Below are 18,602 nucleotides of genomic sequence, written 5' to 3'. Positions count from 1 at the left end.
CAAAACGCATGTCATTTAAGTTTACTTGACCGAAAGAAACTAGAGAGAACTTGAGTAGTATGAGTCAGATAAGTTTTGGCAATAACCATAAGCTTTATTACATTTCTGACATTGTCAATACAATTGAATGTAATACAAATATGTAGTGCAGACGTATTCTAAATTGAATCCAATAAATTGAATGCAATACAAATATGTAGTGCAGACGTATTCTAAATTGAATGCAATACACATATGTAGTGCAGACGTATTCTAAATTGAATGTAATATAAATATGTAGTGCAGATGTATTCTAAGTTGAATGTAATACACATATGTAGTGCAGACGTATTCTAAGTTGAATGTAATACACATATGTAGTGCAGACGTATTCTAAGTTGAATGTAATACACATATGTAGTGCATACGTATTCTAAGTTGAATGTAATACACATATGTAGTGCAGACGTATTCTAAGTTGAATACAATACACATATGTAGTGCAGACGTATTCTAAGTTGAATGTAATACACATATGTAGTGCAGACGTATTCTAAGTTGAATACAATACACATATGTAGTGCAGACGTATTCTAAGTTGAATGTAATACACATATGTAGTGCAGACGTATTCTAAGTTGAATACAATACACATATGTAGTGCATACGTATTCTAAGTTGAATGTAATACACATATGTAGTGCAGACGTATTCAATCAGATTAAGCAGATATATTTTTACCAAAAATGTGTACCTTGCTGTAATTTCTGTAATTTTCTTTTGTAACATGCAAACATGCAATAGCTATGATGAACTTTAGTGATAGTTGTGTTGCATCAGTTATCTGTGTAACTTAAGCGTATTGTTAAGTAGAGGCAAATGTCCGGGATGTAAATGAAATGTCAAAATAACGTAAGGAACCATTATCCGCCTGTGTCGAAATAGCATATGAACCATTGTCCGTATTAACACATGTCCGGAATCCATATGGCATCCATTTCGCATGCCTTGTTGTGGATAAATAGATAAATTAATGCGATCATATATCGACCTGTACACTTGGATACTTTTCTAACGAAACACTGTTCAGACTTGAATATCTCAGTTATCAGGTTAGATTTTGATTTTAAAAATTACATGTGATCATTCGACTACATTCTGAGCAAGTTGACGATTAAATCATTCATCCGTGACGATTGAACGCTTTAGCACTAAGGGTATGTGTAGTTTCATATTTTTCTAATAACTGAGATATTCAAGTTTGACAAGTGTTACGTTAGAACAGTCTCCAAGTGTATTTACTTCAGTGAAATTAAATTTCAAAGTCCTGGACGGTTGATTGATTTATGAATTGTGAGGACTTTTAGCAAGATGTTTAGTAAGCAATGTAATGAAATTATAACAATAGTAAAGGAATATCATATTGTACCAGTCAAATGTATTCACATCGAGTTATTTTAAAGGGGTCTTTTCCCGCTTTGGTATATCGACAAAATAAATAAAAATGTTTCAGATTCGCAAACGTTCGTTGTAGTTATGATATTTGTGAGGAAACAGTAGTACTGAACATTTACCATGCTCTAAAATATTAATTATATGCATGTTTGACGATTAAAAAACCTGGAAATTATAAAGCGTTGCAACGCGAAACGATTGAATAATTTGGAGAGTTCTGTTGTTGTCGTTATTTTTTGCGATTCTACGAGGATTGTTTGTATAAAGTATAAAATACGTCCGTCTTTGCATGAGCACGGATGGCCGAGTGGTCTAAGCGATAGACTTTTACTCCAGGGCTCCAGGTGTCAGTGATTCGAGCCCAGTTGAGAGTTACTTTTTGTTTCTTTTATTTCATTCTTGTTTGTTTTGGATCCAACGTTTACCTTTATCATTATAAAGCATTTAATGACAAACTTCAATACATGCCAAAATATGTGAAAAGGCCCCTTTAAAACTATATAACACGCATCATATAGAAACATGTGTAGTCATGCTAGATGCATTACATATAGACCCGAATAGATCTCTATTTCGAATATTGTCATTTTAACAACTTAAAAGTTCAGCTTCACCAGCACAAGAGAAACCATATATTTTGAAACATACAGTACTTAATGGATTGTGTAGAAACACGGTGGAGCGCTTTTTACAAAAAAGTAACTCCCATTGTGCACAGTAACGCCTACAAAGGTTTATTTTCTTCATGATCGAAGAATTTAACGTGTGATTTTAAAGTTCAGCAAAAATCCTTTCCTCCCTTAGATGCGAGGTGTTCTTGAATTGTCTTAGTCTGTCCTGAATTAAACAATGGAGCTTTTTCTACTGACCAATTTCGAGAAATACTAGGACTGGCCTAGTTCATAGTGGTATCGGCAAATGATTACTCGCCCTTTCATTGAGTCTAGACATTTTTGAACTTATGCTTTGGCAACTGACTTACCCTCCCTTTCGCGCGATATATTCATTGAGCATTCTGCAGGGGTACATGATGACGCCTCCTTTTGCTAGGTTGTGAAGGTCTTGACACGTGATATCCGGCCTGTCTAGAAAATAAAATTGGAATACCGGTATGTATTTTCAATCGCTGATTTTGTATTGTTTAAGAATTCACGATTTAAGTAAATTTTATCTTCATACTGATTTTTAATTTTAGTTTTATTATTTATAAAATACTGCTTCTGAGTTGTAATGCTTTTAAAGGGAAATGACAAATTAAAACAATAAATATACGAATTTAACCTGCATAAAACTGGAACTTTTTAATCAGCTCAAAACAGATTCTTATTCTCATCATTGTGTATGTGTTAAATATAATGACTGTGATATGTGCATGTGTTAAATATAATAACTGTGATATGTGTGATATTTGTATGTATTAAATATAATAACTGTGTTATGTGTATGTCTCAAATGTATTTGATATGTATTCTACTTACTGGCATCAAGGTACAGGAACGCCTCTCCTATGAGCTGGTCACATGTCAAGTTCTGGGCTCCCACACATGACCAAGCAGTCAGCAAGAACGCAGTGATCAGCCTCAGACAGAAACTGGGCGTTGTTCTCGCAGCCTCGGGCATGTTCAGCAGGGCTATGAACAGATTCAACAGAAACATTTTATATGTATAATGTAGTTATTTTGAAACGTCAACTAAGCCCAGCACAAATGTTTGCGCTTGCTCGCTGAATCACAGTCTACAGAAGGATGGATGATAACTACGGTAATGAAGCGTAGAAAAAAAGTACATATTTATTAACCGTGCACTGTGAAAAGGGGGTTTAATGCATGTGCGTAAAGTGTCGTCCCAGATTAGTCTTTGCAGTCCGAACTTGATATCATGTTAGAGTTGTCGTTGTGAAACGGTCATTTTACAATTATTGGGAGTTCTGGTGCGCTGAAATAAACCAAAGGGGCTTTATTCAGATTTGTTTAATGTCCTTCGCATTACAGATATGCAATTCCACCATCCAAAATCCTTCCAATACTGGACAATGTTTGTGTTTGAAGAGTATTAATTGTTGTATAATAAAATCAAACTCCCTAATAAAAAAGTCTGAATTTTAATTCCAGAAATAAACAGTGAGAGTGTGTGTGTTACTTCCTACTTTGTAATTGCTTTGGATTTATTGTCTCTTTTCAACAGAATTTCATTTATATAATAGCGGTAAGTTGACCTACTTATATTTTTATACCCCCGGATCGAATGATCGGGGTTATATTGTTTTTGGCCTGTCTGTCTGTCTGTCTGTCTGTCTGTCATTGTATGTGTCTGTCTGTCCCAAAACTTTAACCTTGGTCATAACTTTTGCAATATTGAAGATAGCAACTTGATGTTTGGCAAGCATGTGTAACAGTGTCTAATGGAGCTGCACATTTTGAGTGGTGAAAGGTCAAGGTCATCCTTCAAGGTCAAAAAATAAATAAATTCAAAGCGGCCGAGTAGGGGGCATTGTGTTTCGGACAAACACATCTCTTGTTCTGTTTAACTTATGTCCAATTAAGTGCGAGAAAGTATATCATGACATAGTAACCAATCAAAACGCAAGTAAAGCCACAAACGTAGAAGTTACAATTGTAGTAGTAGATACGGTATATATTATAGCAAAGTGACTATTTTATTAAACTTTATAATGTATTAAAAATAAAAAAGCTAAGCTTACCTTTACACGCTTTAGATGCTGACTGTAAAAATATTTCTATAATATCCAAGATCCCTACCAAATTAAATTCCAGCAACAATCTTGAAAAGAAAACACTCCAACAAACCTGAACCAAGCCCTGTCATTCGCGTACCTTTTTCGATGTACACACTGCAATGATCAACATCTTGTTTAAATGTTAATATACATGTCATTAACCCTCTGGTTGTAATCACATACGGAAATGTTTCATTTTAACACTCCTAGTTCATAATAAATCTTTAATATATATATAATCGTTTATTGATCATCGTTGACGTCTGAAATTGGTTTTTATTAATCGTGTAAATTCAATATTTGCGTTATAATCTTAATTTGATTTATATGGATTTTTAGTTTAAATGTTCCAATGCCATCAATGGACCTTTTAACTTCGGCCACTCTCGCAAATAATTTTATGTTTGTTTTTAGTGTTATGCTGTTTCACGAATGTTTTTTCGGTAATCGTTCAGGTTATTAGTTATTTCCCATCAATGAGATCAATGGATGGATTCAACAATTTTGTAATCCTTATTTTTTGGCAGCTTGATTATTACTATATATGACCTCTGACAAAAAGTTTCCTGTTTGACTTACCAAACAGTTAGATGTAGCAGTACTCGAATTGAAAATTCTGATATTCAGACACAATTCCTATGCTGTTTTTGATTATTCGATTGGTAGGTTTACATCTTCTCTGTATTAAATATGAATTCCTTACTTCCAAAGAACCTAAATATGAATCCCTCACTTCCAAAGAACCAAGAGGACTTGGTTAAACAGTCTCTGATATCGAAACCGAAAACGTCAAGACATAAAGACAAACAACCAGTTATTAGATTCATCACCAATGTTTTATTCAACTAATAAAAATTGTATAATGCAGAATATATAAATGTGTATAACAAGCAACATACTCAATATATCCTTACAAAAAGCAACAAAACAAACAGGAAAATAACATCAACAGGAATATTGCCTGCATGCAAGGCATCCAGCTAAAAGGCCGCGTTGTCATGATATGGAAAAATATATCAAATGAAATGATAAGTTATCAAGCAATGGTGTACACCACTTTCCAAAATCCCTGCGCAATGAGGAGAAAGGCATAAAAGAGTGACATAATCTGTGACCTGAACACTAGTTGCATAAAATACATATTTAAACAAGGGCTGTTTGTAAAACATGCATGCCCCCCATATGGGCTCTCCGTTGTAGTGACAGCCATTGTGTGAATATGTTTTTTGTCACTGTGACCTTGACCTTTGACCTAGTGACCTGAAAAATCAATAGGGGTCATTAGCCAGTCATGATCAATGTACCTATGAAGTTTCATGATCCTAGGCATAAGCGTTCTTGAGTTATCATCCGGAAACCATTTTACTATTTGGGGTCACCATGACCTTGACCTAGTGACCTCAAAATCGAAAGGGGTCATCTACGAGTCATGATCAATGTACCTATGAAGTTTCATGATTGTAGCCATTAGCGTTCTTGAGTTATCATCAGGTAACCATTTTACTATTTCAGGTCACCGTGACCTTGACCTTTGATATAGTGACCTGAAAATCAATAGGGGTCAACTGCGAGTCATGATCAACCTACCTATCAAGTTTCATGATCCTAGGCATAAGTGTTCTGGAGTTATCATCCGGAAACCATTTTACTATTTCGGGTCACCGTGACCTTGAACTTTGACCTAGTGACCTGAAAATCAATAGGGGTCATCTGCCAGTCATGATCAATGTACCTATGAAGTTTCATGATCCTAGGCATAAGCGTTCTTGAGTTATCATCCGGAAACCATTTTACTATTTCAGGTCACCATGACCTTGACCTTTGACCTAGTGACCTGAAAATCAATAGGGGTCATCTTCCAGCCATTATCAATCTACCAACGAAGTTTCATGATCCTAGGCATAAGCGTTCTTGGGTTATCATCCGAAAACCATTTTACTATTTCGTGTCACTGTGACCTTGACCTTTGACCTAGTGACCTGAAAATCAATAGGGGTCATCTGCGAGTCATGATCAATCCACCTATCAAGTTTCATGATCCTAGGCCTAAGCGTTCTTGAGTTATCATCCGGAAACCATTTTACTATTTCAAATCACTGTGACCTTGACCTTTGACCTAGTGACCTAAAAATCAATAGGGGTGATCTGCGAGTCATGATCAATCTACCTATCAAGTTTCATGATCCTAGGCCTAAGCGTTCTTGAGTTATCATCCGGAAACCATTTTACTATTTCGGATCACTGTGACCTTGACCTTTGACCTAGTGACCTCAAAATCAAAAGGGGTCATCTGTGAGTCATGATCAATGTACCTATGAAGTTTCATGATCCTAGGCCCAAGCGTTCTTGAGTTATCATCTGACAACCACCTGGTGGATGGACTGACCGACAGACCGACCGACATGTGCAAAGCAATATTCCCCCTCTTCTTCGAAGGGGGGCATAATAATTGGAATGAAGTTGGAGTAAACAGGTTGGCTATCGGTATTTAAACAAAATTGCTAAAGTAAATTATATTGGACGCAAGTAATAAAACGTTCAGTTTTTGACATTTTAATTCATATTCTTCATAATGACCTTCCTTGAATATTTTCTTATCACATTGAAAGCGATCTCAAAGAGAAATTTAAAAGCCAAACTAATAATTGATGGTGAACTTATAAACTATAGCACTATTTAATTCATGTTAGTGTTAGAAAGTAGGTGTTTTAACACCTTATTGATGGCATCCTTTATTGTTTAAACTATTAATACATTCCTTATGTGTAATTAGTTATATCCAGTGAAATGCTCCATGTTGATTAAACACATCATTTAATTGACAAAATTAAATTTTCATTTTTTTTTCGTTGAACAGTTAGCATTTAAAAAAAGTCAAGCACTTATCTTACAATTTTGCATAAATTTCACCAATATACATGTATACACACAATAATATAGTGAATTTTACTTATAAAACAGCACATGCACATAACACTATAAAATATTAATATTTATAAATAACACTATAGTAGTAGTAATACATTATTTTCAAATAAAACTTATAATTTGTTCATTTAAACTACTGTAAAACTAGCCATGTCATCTAAGACCAGTTCTATAGAACCTAGGCTAGTGTTTTGACAATGCTCACAGTGATCACATCTAAGACCAGTTTTATAGAACCTAGGCTAGTGTTTTGACAATGCGCACAGTGATCACATCTAAGACCAGTTCTATAGAACCTAGGCTAGTGTTTTGACAATGCTCACAGTGATCACATCTAAGACCAGTTCTATAGAACCTAGGCTAGTGTTTTGACAATGCTCACAGTGATCACATCTAAGACCAGTTCTATAGAACCTAGGCTAGTGTTTTGACAATGCTCACAGTGATCACATCGAAGACCAGTTCTATAGAACCTAGGCTAGTGTTTTGACAATGCTCACAGTGATCACAGCAATTCAAAAACAGCATCATTGCATAACATGCAGGTTAAATATTTAACATACGTTTACCATTGGTGAACTAAACAAAATAGTTGTTTTTAGTTGTATAGGTTATTAACAAGTTATGTGTTTGTCAAAAACACAATGCCTCCTATTGCGCCGCTTTGAAATAAAATTTCAATATAGCATTTGGCAGGTTTAGAAATTATCTCACTTTTAAAGCTTATAACTCCTCTTTGATTTATTTTTTTACTTTTGACCTTGAAGGATGACCTTAACCTTGACCGTTCACCACTCAAAATGTGCAGCTCCATGAAATACACATGCATGCCAAATATCAAGTTGCTATCTTCAATATTGCAAAAGTTATGGCCAATGTAAAAGTTTTCGGACGGACAGTTCAACTGCTATATGCCACCCTACGGGGGGCATGAAAATTAAAAAAATGCACAAAATACAAGAACAAAACTAGCTACATATTCTTACATGAAAATTGCGTTCTGATTTTCAGTCTTAAAATTTACATTGTAAAACTCTTTCTCTCTCTCAAATCTAATCAACTATAATTGCTTGTAGCAAATATTCAATAGAAGGCAAAGTTGTTGCAATACATTGAGTAGTTTGGGATAAATCAATGAAAATTGGTTTCTGATACATCCACAATAATACACCAATCAGACTTCCGTAACATATCAACAAATATTATAATTTCTCATTTTTATATGTAAAGGAAAAATGATGCCAATAAAAACAAAAAGACCCTGTTTCCACTTTTTGTCAGCTACATAAACATATGACGATTTTTTTATATATAATTTATCACTTGAGCAACTGTAAGAGTCATTGTGTCACTTTATCACTTGATTATACATCAAAATGTTTCACTTACAAAATTGAGAATTGACAATTATTTTATTATGATTGTTTTATGTACATGTATTTATAGAACATACATTAGCAAGTATCAGGTAAAATGGGATTGATAGAAAACACTCATTATGTGCCCTTGTTACTCAAAAAAATTAAGAAAATGCTCCAAATTTTTAAGATCCACATCACTGTTCATCCATTATACCATATATAACTCATAACATTTCAATGTTTAATAATGAATTTACTTTAATAAAAACTTCAAAATCAACATTTTAATTTCTTACATTTAATATAATCAAGAATGCTTAAACAAACCTGAAATGTATTAAGGGGCTTAAAATATAATGATGTGAAAATCCAGTTTACATTTTGTTATAAGGTACACTAGTTTGATGCTTAACAGTTGAAATGGCTTTAAAACATTTGTATTGAAGTGTAAACAAAAGTATAACAATAATCATTGAGCCAGTCCATCAGGCAAAATTTTTATTGAGAACAACAAGTGATTAGAAAATATCATCAGTTTAAATTTGTGATGTAACTCTATAATAATTTGTTCAGATCCTGGCTTTATTATGCTTAATAAAAAATCAACAACTGCCCAGTGATTTAAACATGGTACAAATCAAAAACGCACACAAATGACACCATTTAATAACAAATGTGCAACACTGACAAAAATCAACATGACCATTTTACAACAAAAGTACACACGTGTAATTTTTTTAACAACATCATCAGCGAATTGTGCAAAAATGTTCAATACAATTAAAAATATGTTGAAATTATACAAAAATTGCATTATCGCTTTATGAAAAAGGGCAGATTCAATACTTGGTGTTTTATTTTAATCATTTTTATCCCACTTTTACAGCGAATTCGGTTGATTAAAGCCCCGTTGATTAAATACCATCTATAATCAACGGCAGGAAATGATGTCAATATTTCGACGAAATGACGCCATAAATCCAGCGAAATTATCCAGTCAAACTAATTCTGTTTAAATAAAAAGGTTAACTAAATAAAAATTTGGATAAATATAATAATAGATAAGTGTTGATTATAGATCAGGTTTATCATGCTCGTGCCAAGTCTCGTGCTTTTTGTTTTCTAAGCCTTGCATGATAAACCTGATCTATAATCAACACTAACCTATTATTCTCTATATTAATAGAAACAATGGTAAGAATTATAAGCCATGTCATGCAAAAATGGGTTTATCCCATTTGCTTCTAGTGTAGCTCCTGACCAGACTGCGCAGATACGCAGGCTTGTCTAGATTGTTCATCAAATCAAGTCAATGTCTTAACCCTTTCAGTGCCGGAACCCAATTTTAAAGGCCTTTGAAAACAGTTTGGATCCAGATGAGACGCCACAGAACGTGGCGTCTCATCAGGATCCAAACTGTTTGCTATTCTGATAATATTTTATGAAAAAAAATCGAAGAAAATGCTAATTTTAGAAATTAAGCAGACGACATTTTAGCAGACGACAAATTTCCCAGCATGCAAAGGGTAAATTGTTATTTCCAAAGTAAAGCTTTGCAATATGATATAACTTTGCATATAAATATCAGCTCATCATCATTCAAATGTGCCGTCCCAGATCAGCCTGTGCAGTCAGTCGTCCCAGATCAGCCTGTGCAGTCAGTCGTCCCAGATCAGCCTGTGCAGTCAGTCGTCCCAGATCAGCCTGTGCAGTCAGTCGTCCCAGATCAGCCTGTGCAGTCAGTCGTCCCAGATCAGCCTGTGCAGTCAGTCGTCCCAGATCAGCCTGTGCAGTCAGTCGTCCCAGATCAGCCTGTGTAGTCAGCAAATTCTGTTCAGGGACGACACTTTGTGCCAACATTGGACTTTTGCTAATTGACTTTCTATAAAAGACAAATATAAAAGCAGAAAGTGTCGTCCCTGATTAGCTTGAGTGGACTGCACAGGCTAATCTGGAACGACACTTTACGCACATGAATTAAACCCCCTTTTTTAAAGGGCATGGCCCAAATGTTTATGTTCCACATACCCTCTCTATCAGACTTAAATGCTAACAGAGGAAATAACAGAAATACAAAAATACCCGACTTCACGATGGATTTCCAAGTGTTTTAAATCTCAGACATCAAAATTGTTTCAGAAACTATGGATTTTACAGTACAAAAAATGTTAAGGCAAAATAAGTTCATGGACAAAATGAAATGTATCTATTACATAAAAGGTTTAAAATAGAGTAATCTGCAAAGAAACGGAATGCCAAAATTATCTGCGATTGAATATTTTTGCAAAGCAATATATCTGCTTTAAACAAGAGTTCCGCGGTCGGAGATGACCGCATTGAAGCCGGATTTTTGATTTAAATGACAGGAAAGTACCTTGAAATGTCCAGTGGTTACTTACTAGTTCTGGCCAACCTTCATGTCAAGTTTCAAGACTCTAGGTCCAAGCATACCAAAGTTATAACAACTTTAACATTTTTACATTCAAGGTCACAGTGACCTTGACCTTCAAATGAATGACCTTGAAATGTCCAGTGGTTACTTACTAGTTCTGGCCAACCTTCATGTCAAGTTTCAAGACTCTAGGTTCAAGCATACCAAAGTTATAACAACTTTAACATTTTTATATTGTAGGTCACAGTGACCTTCACCTTCAAATGAATGACCTTGAAATGACCAGTGGTCATCTGTTAATCCTGGCCAACCTTCATGTCAAGTTTGAAGACTCTAGGTCCAAGCATACCAAAGTTATACCATGAAATAAGAACTTTAACATTTTTACATTCAAGGTCACAGTGACCTTGACCTTCAAATGAATGACCTTGAAATGACCAGTGGTTACTAACTAGTTATGGCCAACCTTCATGTCAAGTTTCAAGACTCTAGGTCCAAGCATACCAAAGTTATAACAACTTTAACATTTTTTATATTGAAGGTCACAGTGACCTTGACCTTCAAATGAATGACCTTGAAATGACCAGTGGTCATCTGTTAATCCTGGCCAACCTTCATGTCAAGTTTGAAGACTCTAGGTCCAAGCATACCAAAGTTATACCATGAAATAAGAACTTTAACATTTTCGAGCACGCCGCCACCCCGCCCGCCCGCCCGCCCGCCCGACAACATCAATCTATAAGCCGAGATTTTTTCGAAAAAAATCCGGCTAAAAAGCTTATAGGAATACAGCAAGTATAATTGAATAATCTTATAAAAAATATACAACATTTATATACACAGCATGTAAATAAGTTCTTCAAGTAAAGCAATTGTAGGTTTACAAATAAATTTAGAATATGGTGAATTTTAAAAACAGCAATATAACTAGAGATGTTTTGTAAAACATGTATGCATCTCGACTTGCTGAAGTTGTCCATGTAACCCCGACCTTAGATTTCTTGATTTGAAAATCATGAGAGATCATCCGTTATCAAGACAAAACAGTATACTATTTTTATACCATTAGAATTATCTAAAAATTGTGCCAACACCGATTTTAGAATACAAGCCCCCGTGACCTTGACTTTGACCTTAATTTTTAAAGTTGTCTCACTTTTCACCCATGGAACCACTTCCACTGGGGTGAGAATTTGCTTGCACTCTAGTCACAGCTTTTTTAAGTTATCATGTGGCCAGAAATTCTCTGAAAAAGGCCCATCACAGTGGCCTTGATTTTTTACCTGTTACCTTAAAATTAATGTGTCATAATTTCCCCTGAAGCAACCAGCATACCAATTTAGAATGATTGACTGTCAAAGCATTCTCTTGATATCATGAAGAAAATCATTTCTTGATACATGTTTATGTGCAATTTAGTGTTTGACCTAGTATACTAAAAACCAAAAAGTGTCTCCTTTTCTTTCCATGTAACCACTTTACAAATTTGCTTGATGGCAAAAAAAACAGAAAAATGGTGCTTAAACAAATTTCCTGTTACAAGACGGTGTGAACTTTACCTCAACTCTTGTGACCTCAAAATGAATAGGCCTCTTCTTTTTCTTTGAAGTTAATACTTTAACCCTTTCAGCGCTGGAACCGAATTTTAAAGGCCTTGGCAAACAGTTTGGATCCAGATGAGACGCCACAGAACGTGGCGTCTCATAAGGATCCAAACTGTTTGCTATTCTGATAGTATTCTTTGAAAAAATTATAAGAAAATGCTTATTTTAGAAATTCAGCAGACGACATTTTAGCAGACTACAAATTTCCCAGCATGCAAAGAGTTAAGCAATTTTCATTATCTTAGGTCAAAGTATTCTCAAGATATTTTGCAAAAACAAATTTACTGTGGAAAGGTTCAGTAACTTTTGTAAGGCATTGACCTTTGACCTCAAAATTCAAAGGCACCATCCTTTCCTCTAATGTAACCATCATATTTATTTTCAGGGTTATAAGGTCACCGAATTCTCTACATATTGCGCTAAAACGAAAGGTCTACAGACAGATAAACTACTGACAGACTTACCTACAGACTAATCATCAAATGCAAAGCAATAAAACCACCACTCATTTAAAAAGGGGGCATAATAATAACATTATATAATATATTATATACATTCCTGTACAATAACACTAGAAATGTATACATCATTATTCATAATATAACATAAAAATATGTGAAAATAATTATTAATTTGATCAAGGCATTTATTAAACAATCATCAGTTAACATTTACAAGAGCACCGCATAGCGGGTGCCAACGCTCGGCTGTGGGTGCAGTTCTGAATAAATGAAAGCTTTGCTTTTAGAGCCTTTGTTAAAGTTTTATATTAGAGGTCACAGTGACCTTGACCTTTGACCTAGTGACCCAATAATGGGTGTGGCGTGTAGAACTCATCAAGGTGCATCTACATATGAAGTTTCAAAGTTGTAGGTGGAAGTACTTTGATTTTAGAGCCTATGTTAAAGTTTTATATTAGAGGTCACAGTGACCTTGACCTTTGACCTAGTGACCCAAAAAAGGGTGTGGCACATAGAACTCATCAAGGTGCAGCTACATATTTAGTTTCAAAGTTGTAGGTGGAAGCACTTTGATTTTAGAGCCTATGTTAAGGTTTTAGCACAACCTGGACGGCGGACTAGCTGGCTAAGACAATCTCCGAAAACAGCCGAGCTAAAAACTATAATAATTACGGTAACAAAAGCAAGTGAAGTATTAACAAAACTTATCTCACAGATTGGAACATATGTTCTGACCAAGTTGCATGCAGATTGTGAAATGAATGAGACCTATAGAGTGTTCAAGTGCTTTCTCTTTTATTTTACATAATGAACTCATTTTTACCCCATCAACTCAGTTTACAATTCGGCTTAGATATTATAAAGACAAATGTTCTGACTGAGCTTTATCAAGATTAGACAAAATAAAGCATCTAGAGTGTTCAATGCTTTTTCTTTCATTTTACCTGATGACTTGGTTTTTTACCCAACTTGACCCTGTTTTTAACTCAGCCAAGATGTCATTGAGAATCAAATAAAATACTTGTAATAAAAGATTTACAATAGGCGAAATAACATCTTACAAATGTACATTGTATACAATTTTCAAGTTATAGTAACTATGTTTATACAATACAAAGACCTTGAAACCCCCCAAAAAAGTGAATTTGTTCTGCCTTGTGGAATAAGCTCAGTAAATCAGTATACATTCATGCCTTGAATCATCCAATTAGTTCTTCCTTAAAAGCTTTAGGCAGAGGCATTTTGGAAGTTTTCTTTTTTTATATACAAGTAACTCATGGTACTGATTTACAATTTAATAAATACACCTTTCAAATATTACTATCATTTTGAACTGACTTTCAAATTTGAGATTGTTGGATTTTTATTGGCATTTGCTGAACACTATTAATGGATGAGACAGTAAACAAATTAACCCTTTGCATGCTGGGAAATTTGTCGTCTGCTAAAATGTTGTCTGCTGAATTTCTAAAATTAGCATTCTATTCAATTTTTTTTCAAAGAATACTATCAGAATAGAAAACAGTTTGGATCCTGATGAGACGCCACATTCTATGGCGTCTCATCTGGATTTAAACTGTTTGCAAAGGCCTTCAAAACTGTTTGCAAAGGCATTCAAAATTTGGTTCCAGCACTGAAAGAGTTAATTGTTCATGGAAGAACAAGGAACTATTCTGAAAGCTAGATGTGACATATCAAAACAATGTAGGCCACAGTCGATGTTCCTTTTTTGTCTTTTGGGAATTGTTTGCTGATTTTATGGCCGTCAGTTTACCTACTGCCACATTCTCTAGATATGTCTGGCCAACCAAACCAGTTAACCAGCAGCAGTTCTGTTCCTTGTTTTGTATATCATATTTCAAAATAATAATTTCCAAATTTAGAAGCAAAAGAATCACTTTGCAGTATTTTTTTTTCAAATCACCTTGTAGATTCCTGCAGAAAAATTTTAATTACCAAAATTTCCACAAAAAATACAGCACGTAGAGTAAACCCATATAACCATGGTCAAAGAAATCTTAAACAAAACTTAACAACAAAAGGCCCAACAGGGTCGTTCCTTTGATGAATATCCTCAAATGGGCACTAGGTACTGGGCCAGAACAATGCTAGTTGTGCTCCATCTTTCTTGAACGTAGGCCCACCGTTGGCTGCAGTAGACTTGACAGCTATCTGTCGGGACTTCCTGCCTAGGCTACATTTTGGCTGCTTAGTGACAGTCAATTCTAAGTCTCTGTGAAACACTCTGAAAATACAGGTTATTGCCAGTTACATATAAGGACTCATATGAGAACACAACGAAAGAATTTTAATAAAATGCACATGAAAACTAATGTCTAAGGAAATAAATTCTTAACACAAGGTCCTGGCACCTTTTTGAACATGGATAATTAAAAAAATGAAAGCATTGGCATTCAAAGTAAATTATCTGCAATAAGAAATACACAAGTAAGGCTCCACTCATTCAAACCCTCATAATCAATGCATATATACAACCCACATCATCTATAGGGTCCGACATAAAGGCAGGTCCTAAACAAAATAAATAAAAAATGGTAAGTACAGGTTAGTAAAGATAGGACTTACCAGCCCAATAATTTTTTTATCTTACTTCTTAGGATATGGCCAAAAGGGCTACTTTTACTCTATCCAGTTTTTGCAATGCAGACACAATGATCATTTTCAGTACAATACGGCCTCCAGATTTCAAACCACATACTTTTGCCAGTATCTCGCCAGGATTCCCACGAGTTCTCCCACCCTCTCTTCCTTGCTGGGGGTGTGCAGACACAACACAAGGTCGTTACCGTCTGTCAGGTGGATGACCGCAAGCTGGTCTGCGTCAGGACTGATCGTCATGCCGTGAACCTGGTAACAAGTGTGGTCATAGAATTCCAGCTGTGTCCTTAGAAAACTGGGCTTAATGCATGTGTGTTGATTGTCTTCCCAGATCAGGAGGTGCAGTCCACAAAGGCTAATGAGGAACGATACTTTCTGACTTAATTGAATTTTCAGTTAGAAGATACTTTCTTTAAACAAAAAAAATCCACTGAAGCAGAAAGTGTTGTCCACATTTAGCCTGTGCAGACTGCACAGGCTAATCTGATATGACTCTTTATGCACATGCATTAAGCCCAGTTTTCCCAGACTGAGGCTGATTTTATAGCATGCCAAATTAGTTGTGGACCTGGCGATGGAATCAGCAGTAAACTGGACTTAACAATCACTACTACTTACCATGCAACGAAAAATATCTCTGAATGTTTCTAATATAATAAGAGAACAAAATGTTGTACAAGTAAAGAGGATATTTAAGTAAATTTCTGACTAATATTTGATGATTGGCCAATCAATTGTTTTGGTTTAGGAGCTCCTAAGTGAAGGATTTAAATCATTGTAGTATTATTTGTTTAATAGCCACTTATCACAATGAGATTTTTTATAAGATAAAAAATATGGTGTAGAACTGAGTGAATTTAATCCTGTAAAATATGTGATAATATTAATAATGGAATCTAAAGCATTATCACTCTACCTTGTTTACAGCTTAAACACCTAATTGCTATAAAAATTGCCTCTGGCTATGAAATTTTGAAAGTTTTAAAAACCAATTGGCTAAAAATAGTTAGTTTTGCTGTAAATAAAATGGCTAAAATATGTTTCAACATATTCATCAATATTAAACACAGTGAATTTAATAAAACTTCAGAGGTTATCAATCTTGCTATTTACCCTGGTAAAAGTCTTCTAAGTGACCTGTGTTTACAACGAATCCCTTCAATCTTTTTGCAGCTGTCCTCAGATACATATGATTTAATCCCATGGTAGATATTACAATGTGTGAAAGATTTGCCCCTATCTAATAGCCCTACACAGCTAGCTAGAGGTGTAAATAAACTCCTTAAGTTATGGTGAGAACATTTCAATATGAGCCATGCTCTATGAAAAGGGGGTTAAATGCATGTGTGTAAAGTGTTGTCCTAGATTAGCCTGTGCAGTCTGCACAGGCTTATCAGGGATGACATTTTCCGCCTAAACTGGATTTTGCTTAGAAGAGACTTTATTGAAATGGAAAATATCAGAAAGGCGGAAAGTGGCATCTCTGATTAGCCTGTGCAGACTGCACAGGCTAATCTAGGACAACACTTTACACACATGCATTTAACCCCCTTTTCAAAGAGCACGGTCCATATCTTATAGTTAGCAACCCAAACACCTGCATGAATTATCAATGCTCGAGTTAAAGCGGTCACTTACTATTAAGTATTAATGATTTCACCTGGACTACAAGATTTGTTTGAGTTACCCTACATATTTGAGTCATCAAAGCTTGAGTTGAAGAAGCTATAATAAATTTTATTGTGTCCACTGTCATCTAATAATAATAGATATTATGTCATATTGCTGAAATTAAAATATTTCTTTTTTTTAATATTTGTTACGTCTGCACTTTAGTTGTATTGATATATAATGTAGATAAATGTTTAGTTGTGGAATAAAGCATTTTGGATGTATTACAATAAAAAAAATAAACGTTTTTTATGTCCCCCACCACTATAGTGGGGGACATATTGTTTTTGCCCTGTCTGTTGGTCTGCTGGTTGGTTGGTTTGCGCCAACTTTAACATTTGCAATAACTTTTGCAATATTGAAGATAGCAACTTGATATTTGGCATGCATATGTATCTCATGGAGCTGCACATTTTGAGTGGTGAAAGGTCAAGGTCAAGGTCATTCTTCAAGGTCAAAGGTGCAGCTTCATGTGATACACATGCATGCCAAATATTAAGTTGCTATCTGAAGCAACATAGAAGTTATGATTAGCATTTTTCGAGACCTAAACGCGAAACCTAAACGCAAAGTGAGATGGAAGGACAGACGGACGATCAGATCACTATATGCCCTCCTAGGGCAAAAAAACTCCAGAAAACAGTTATTATCGAGTAAAATATAATTCCAAGGCCCATAACTTTGTCAAAAATCAAGCACGGAATGAAACTCATACTTCATCTGTAAGACATGTAAGTAGACTCACATACCAAAAATCAGCTGAACATCTGAAGCATTGCATAAATAATACTCCAGAAAACGGTTGTTATAAAGAAAAAATTTACGTCCAAGGCCCAGAACTTTGCCAAAAACAAGAGCAACCCATTACGGGTGCCACGCTCGGCTACGGGTGCAGTTTTGAATAAATGAATGCTTGTCAGAATTTGTTTAATTTTTTTTTTAGAGGTCACAGTGACCTTGACCTTTGACCTAGTGACCCCAAAATGGGTGTGGCGTGTAGAACACATCATGGTGCATCTACATATGAAGTTTCAAAGTTGTAGGTGGAAGCACTTTGATTTTAGAGCCAATGTTAAGGTTTTAGCAAGACGCGGACGGCGGACGTCAGACGACACGACAAGCTGACTATGACAATACCTCTGGTTTTCTAAAAAAAAATGCCGAGCTAATAAATGGACCGGAATGAAACACATGCTTCATTTGTAGGTCATGTAGATAGCCTCACATACCAAAAATCAGCTCAATATCAGAATGGGTTGCATAAAAAAATTCTGGGAAATTGAATAAATTTTAGCCCATAACTTCGCCAAAAATCAATGGTCTGAAAAGAAACTCACTCTTTATCTGTAGGTCATGTAAGTAGATTCGCATATCAAAAATCAGCTACATATCAGA

The 18,602-nt window shown here is 35.1% G+C and overlaps 1 protein-coding gene and 1 long non-coding RNA gene across 3 annotated transcripts in view; both read right to left on the bottom strand.

The window, feature by feature from the left end:
* Positions 1-4,985: 4,985 nt before the first annotated feature.
* Positions 4,986-10,765, bottom strand: LOC127855312 (uncharacterized). Of its 2 annotated transcripts, none has more exons than XR_008037475.1 (2): positions 7,396-10,765; positions 4,986-7,336 (listed from the first exon to the last, which is right to left on the bottom strand). It is a non-coding gene; the product is annotated as an uncharacterized LOC127855312 (long non-coding RNA). The 2 variants fall into 2 exon arrangements; XR_008037476.1 differs by having other exon boundaries at positions 4,986-7,277.
* A 1,549-nt stretch (positions 10,766-12,314) lies between these two features.
* Positions 12,315-18,602, bottom strand: part of LOC127856167 (unconventional myosin-Id-like) — a 73,318-nt gene continuing 67,030 nt past the window's right edge. The window contains exons 22-23 of the mRNA XM_052392219.1: positions 15,637-15,785; positions 12,315-15,162 (exon numbers count right to left, since the gene is read on the bottom strand). Of these exons, the coding sequence (XP_052248179.1) occupies positions 15,003-15,162; positions 15,637-15,785 (309 nt within the window). The 3' untranslated portion in view covers positions 12,315-15,002. The remainder of the gene's footprint in view (positions 15,163-15,636; positions 15,786-18,602) is intronic.

Source organism: Dreissena polymorpha, chromosome 13 (genome assembly GCF_020536995.1).
Source record: "Dreissena polymorpha isolate Duluth1 chromosome 13, UMN_Dpol_1.0, whole genome shotgun sequence".
Taxonomy (NCBI): Eukaryota; Metazoa; Mollusca; class Bivalvia; order Myida; family Dreissenidae; genus Dreissena; species Dreissena polymorpha.
The sequence above is the reverse complement of the archived record's forward strand: the minus strand, read 5'-3'. Positions and strand labels throughout refer to the sequence as shown.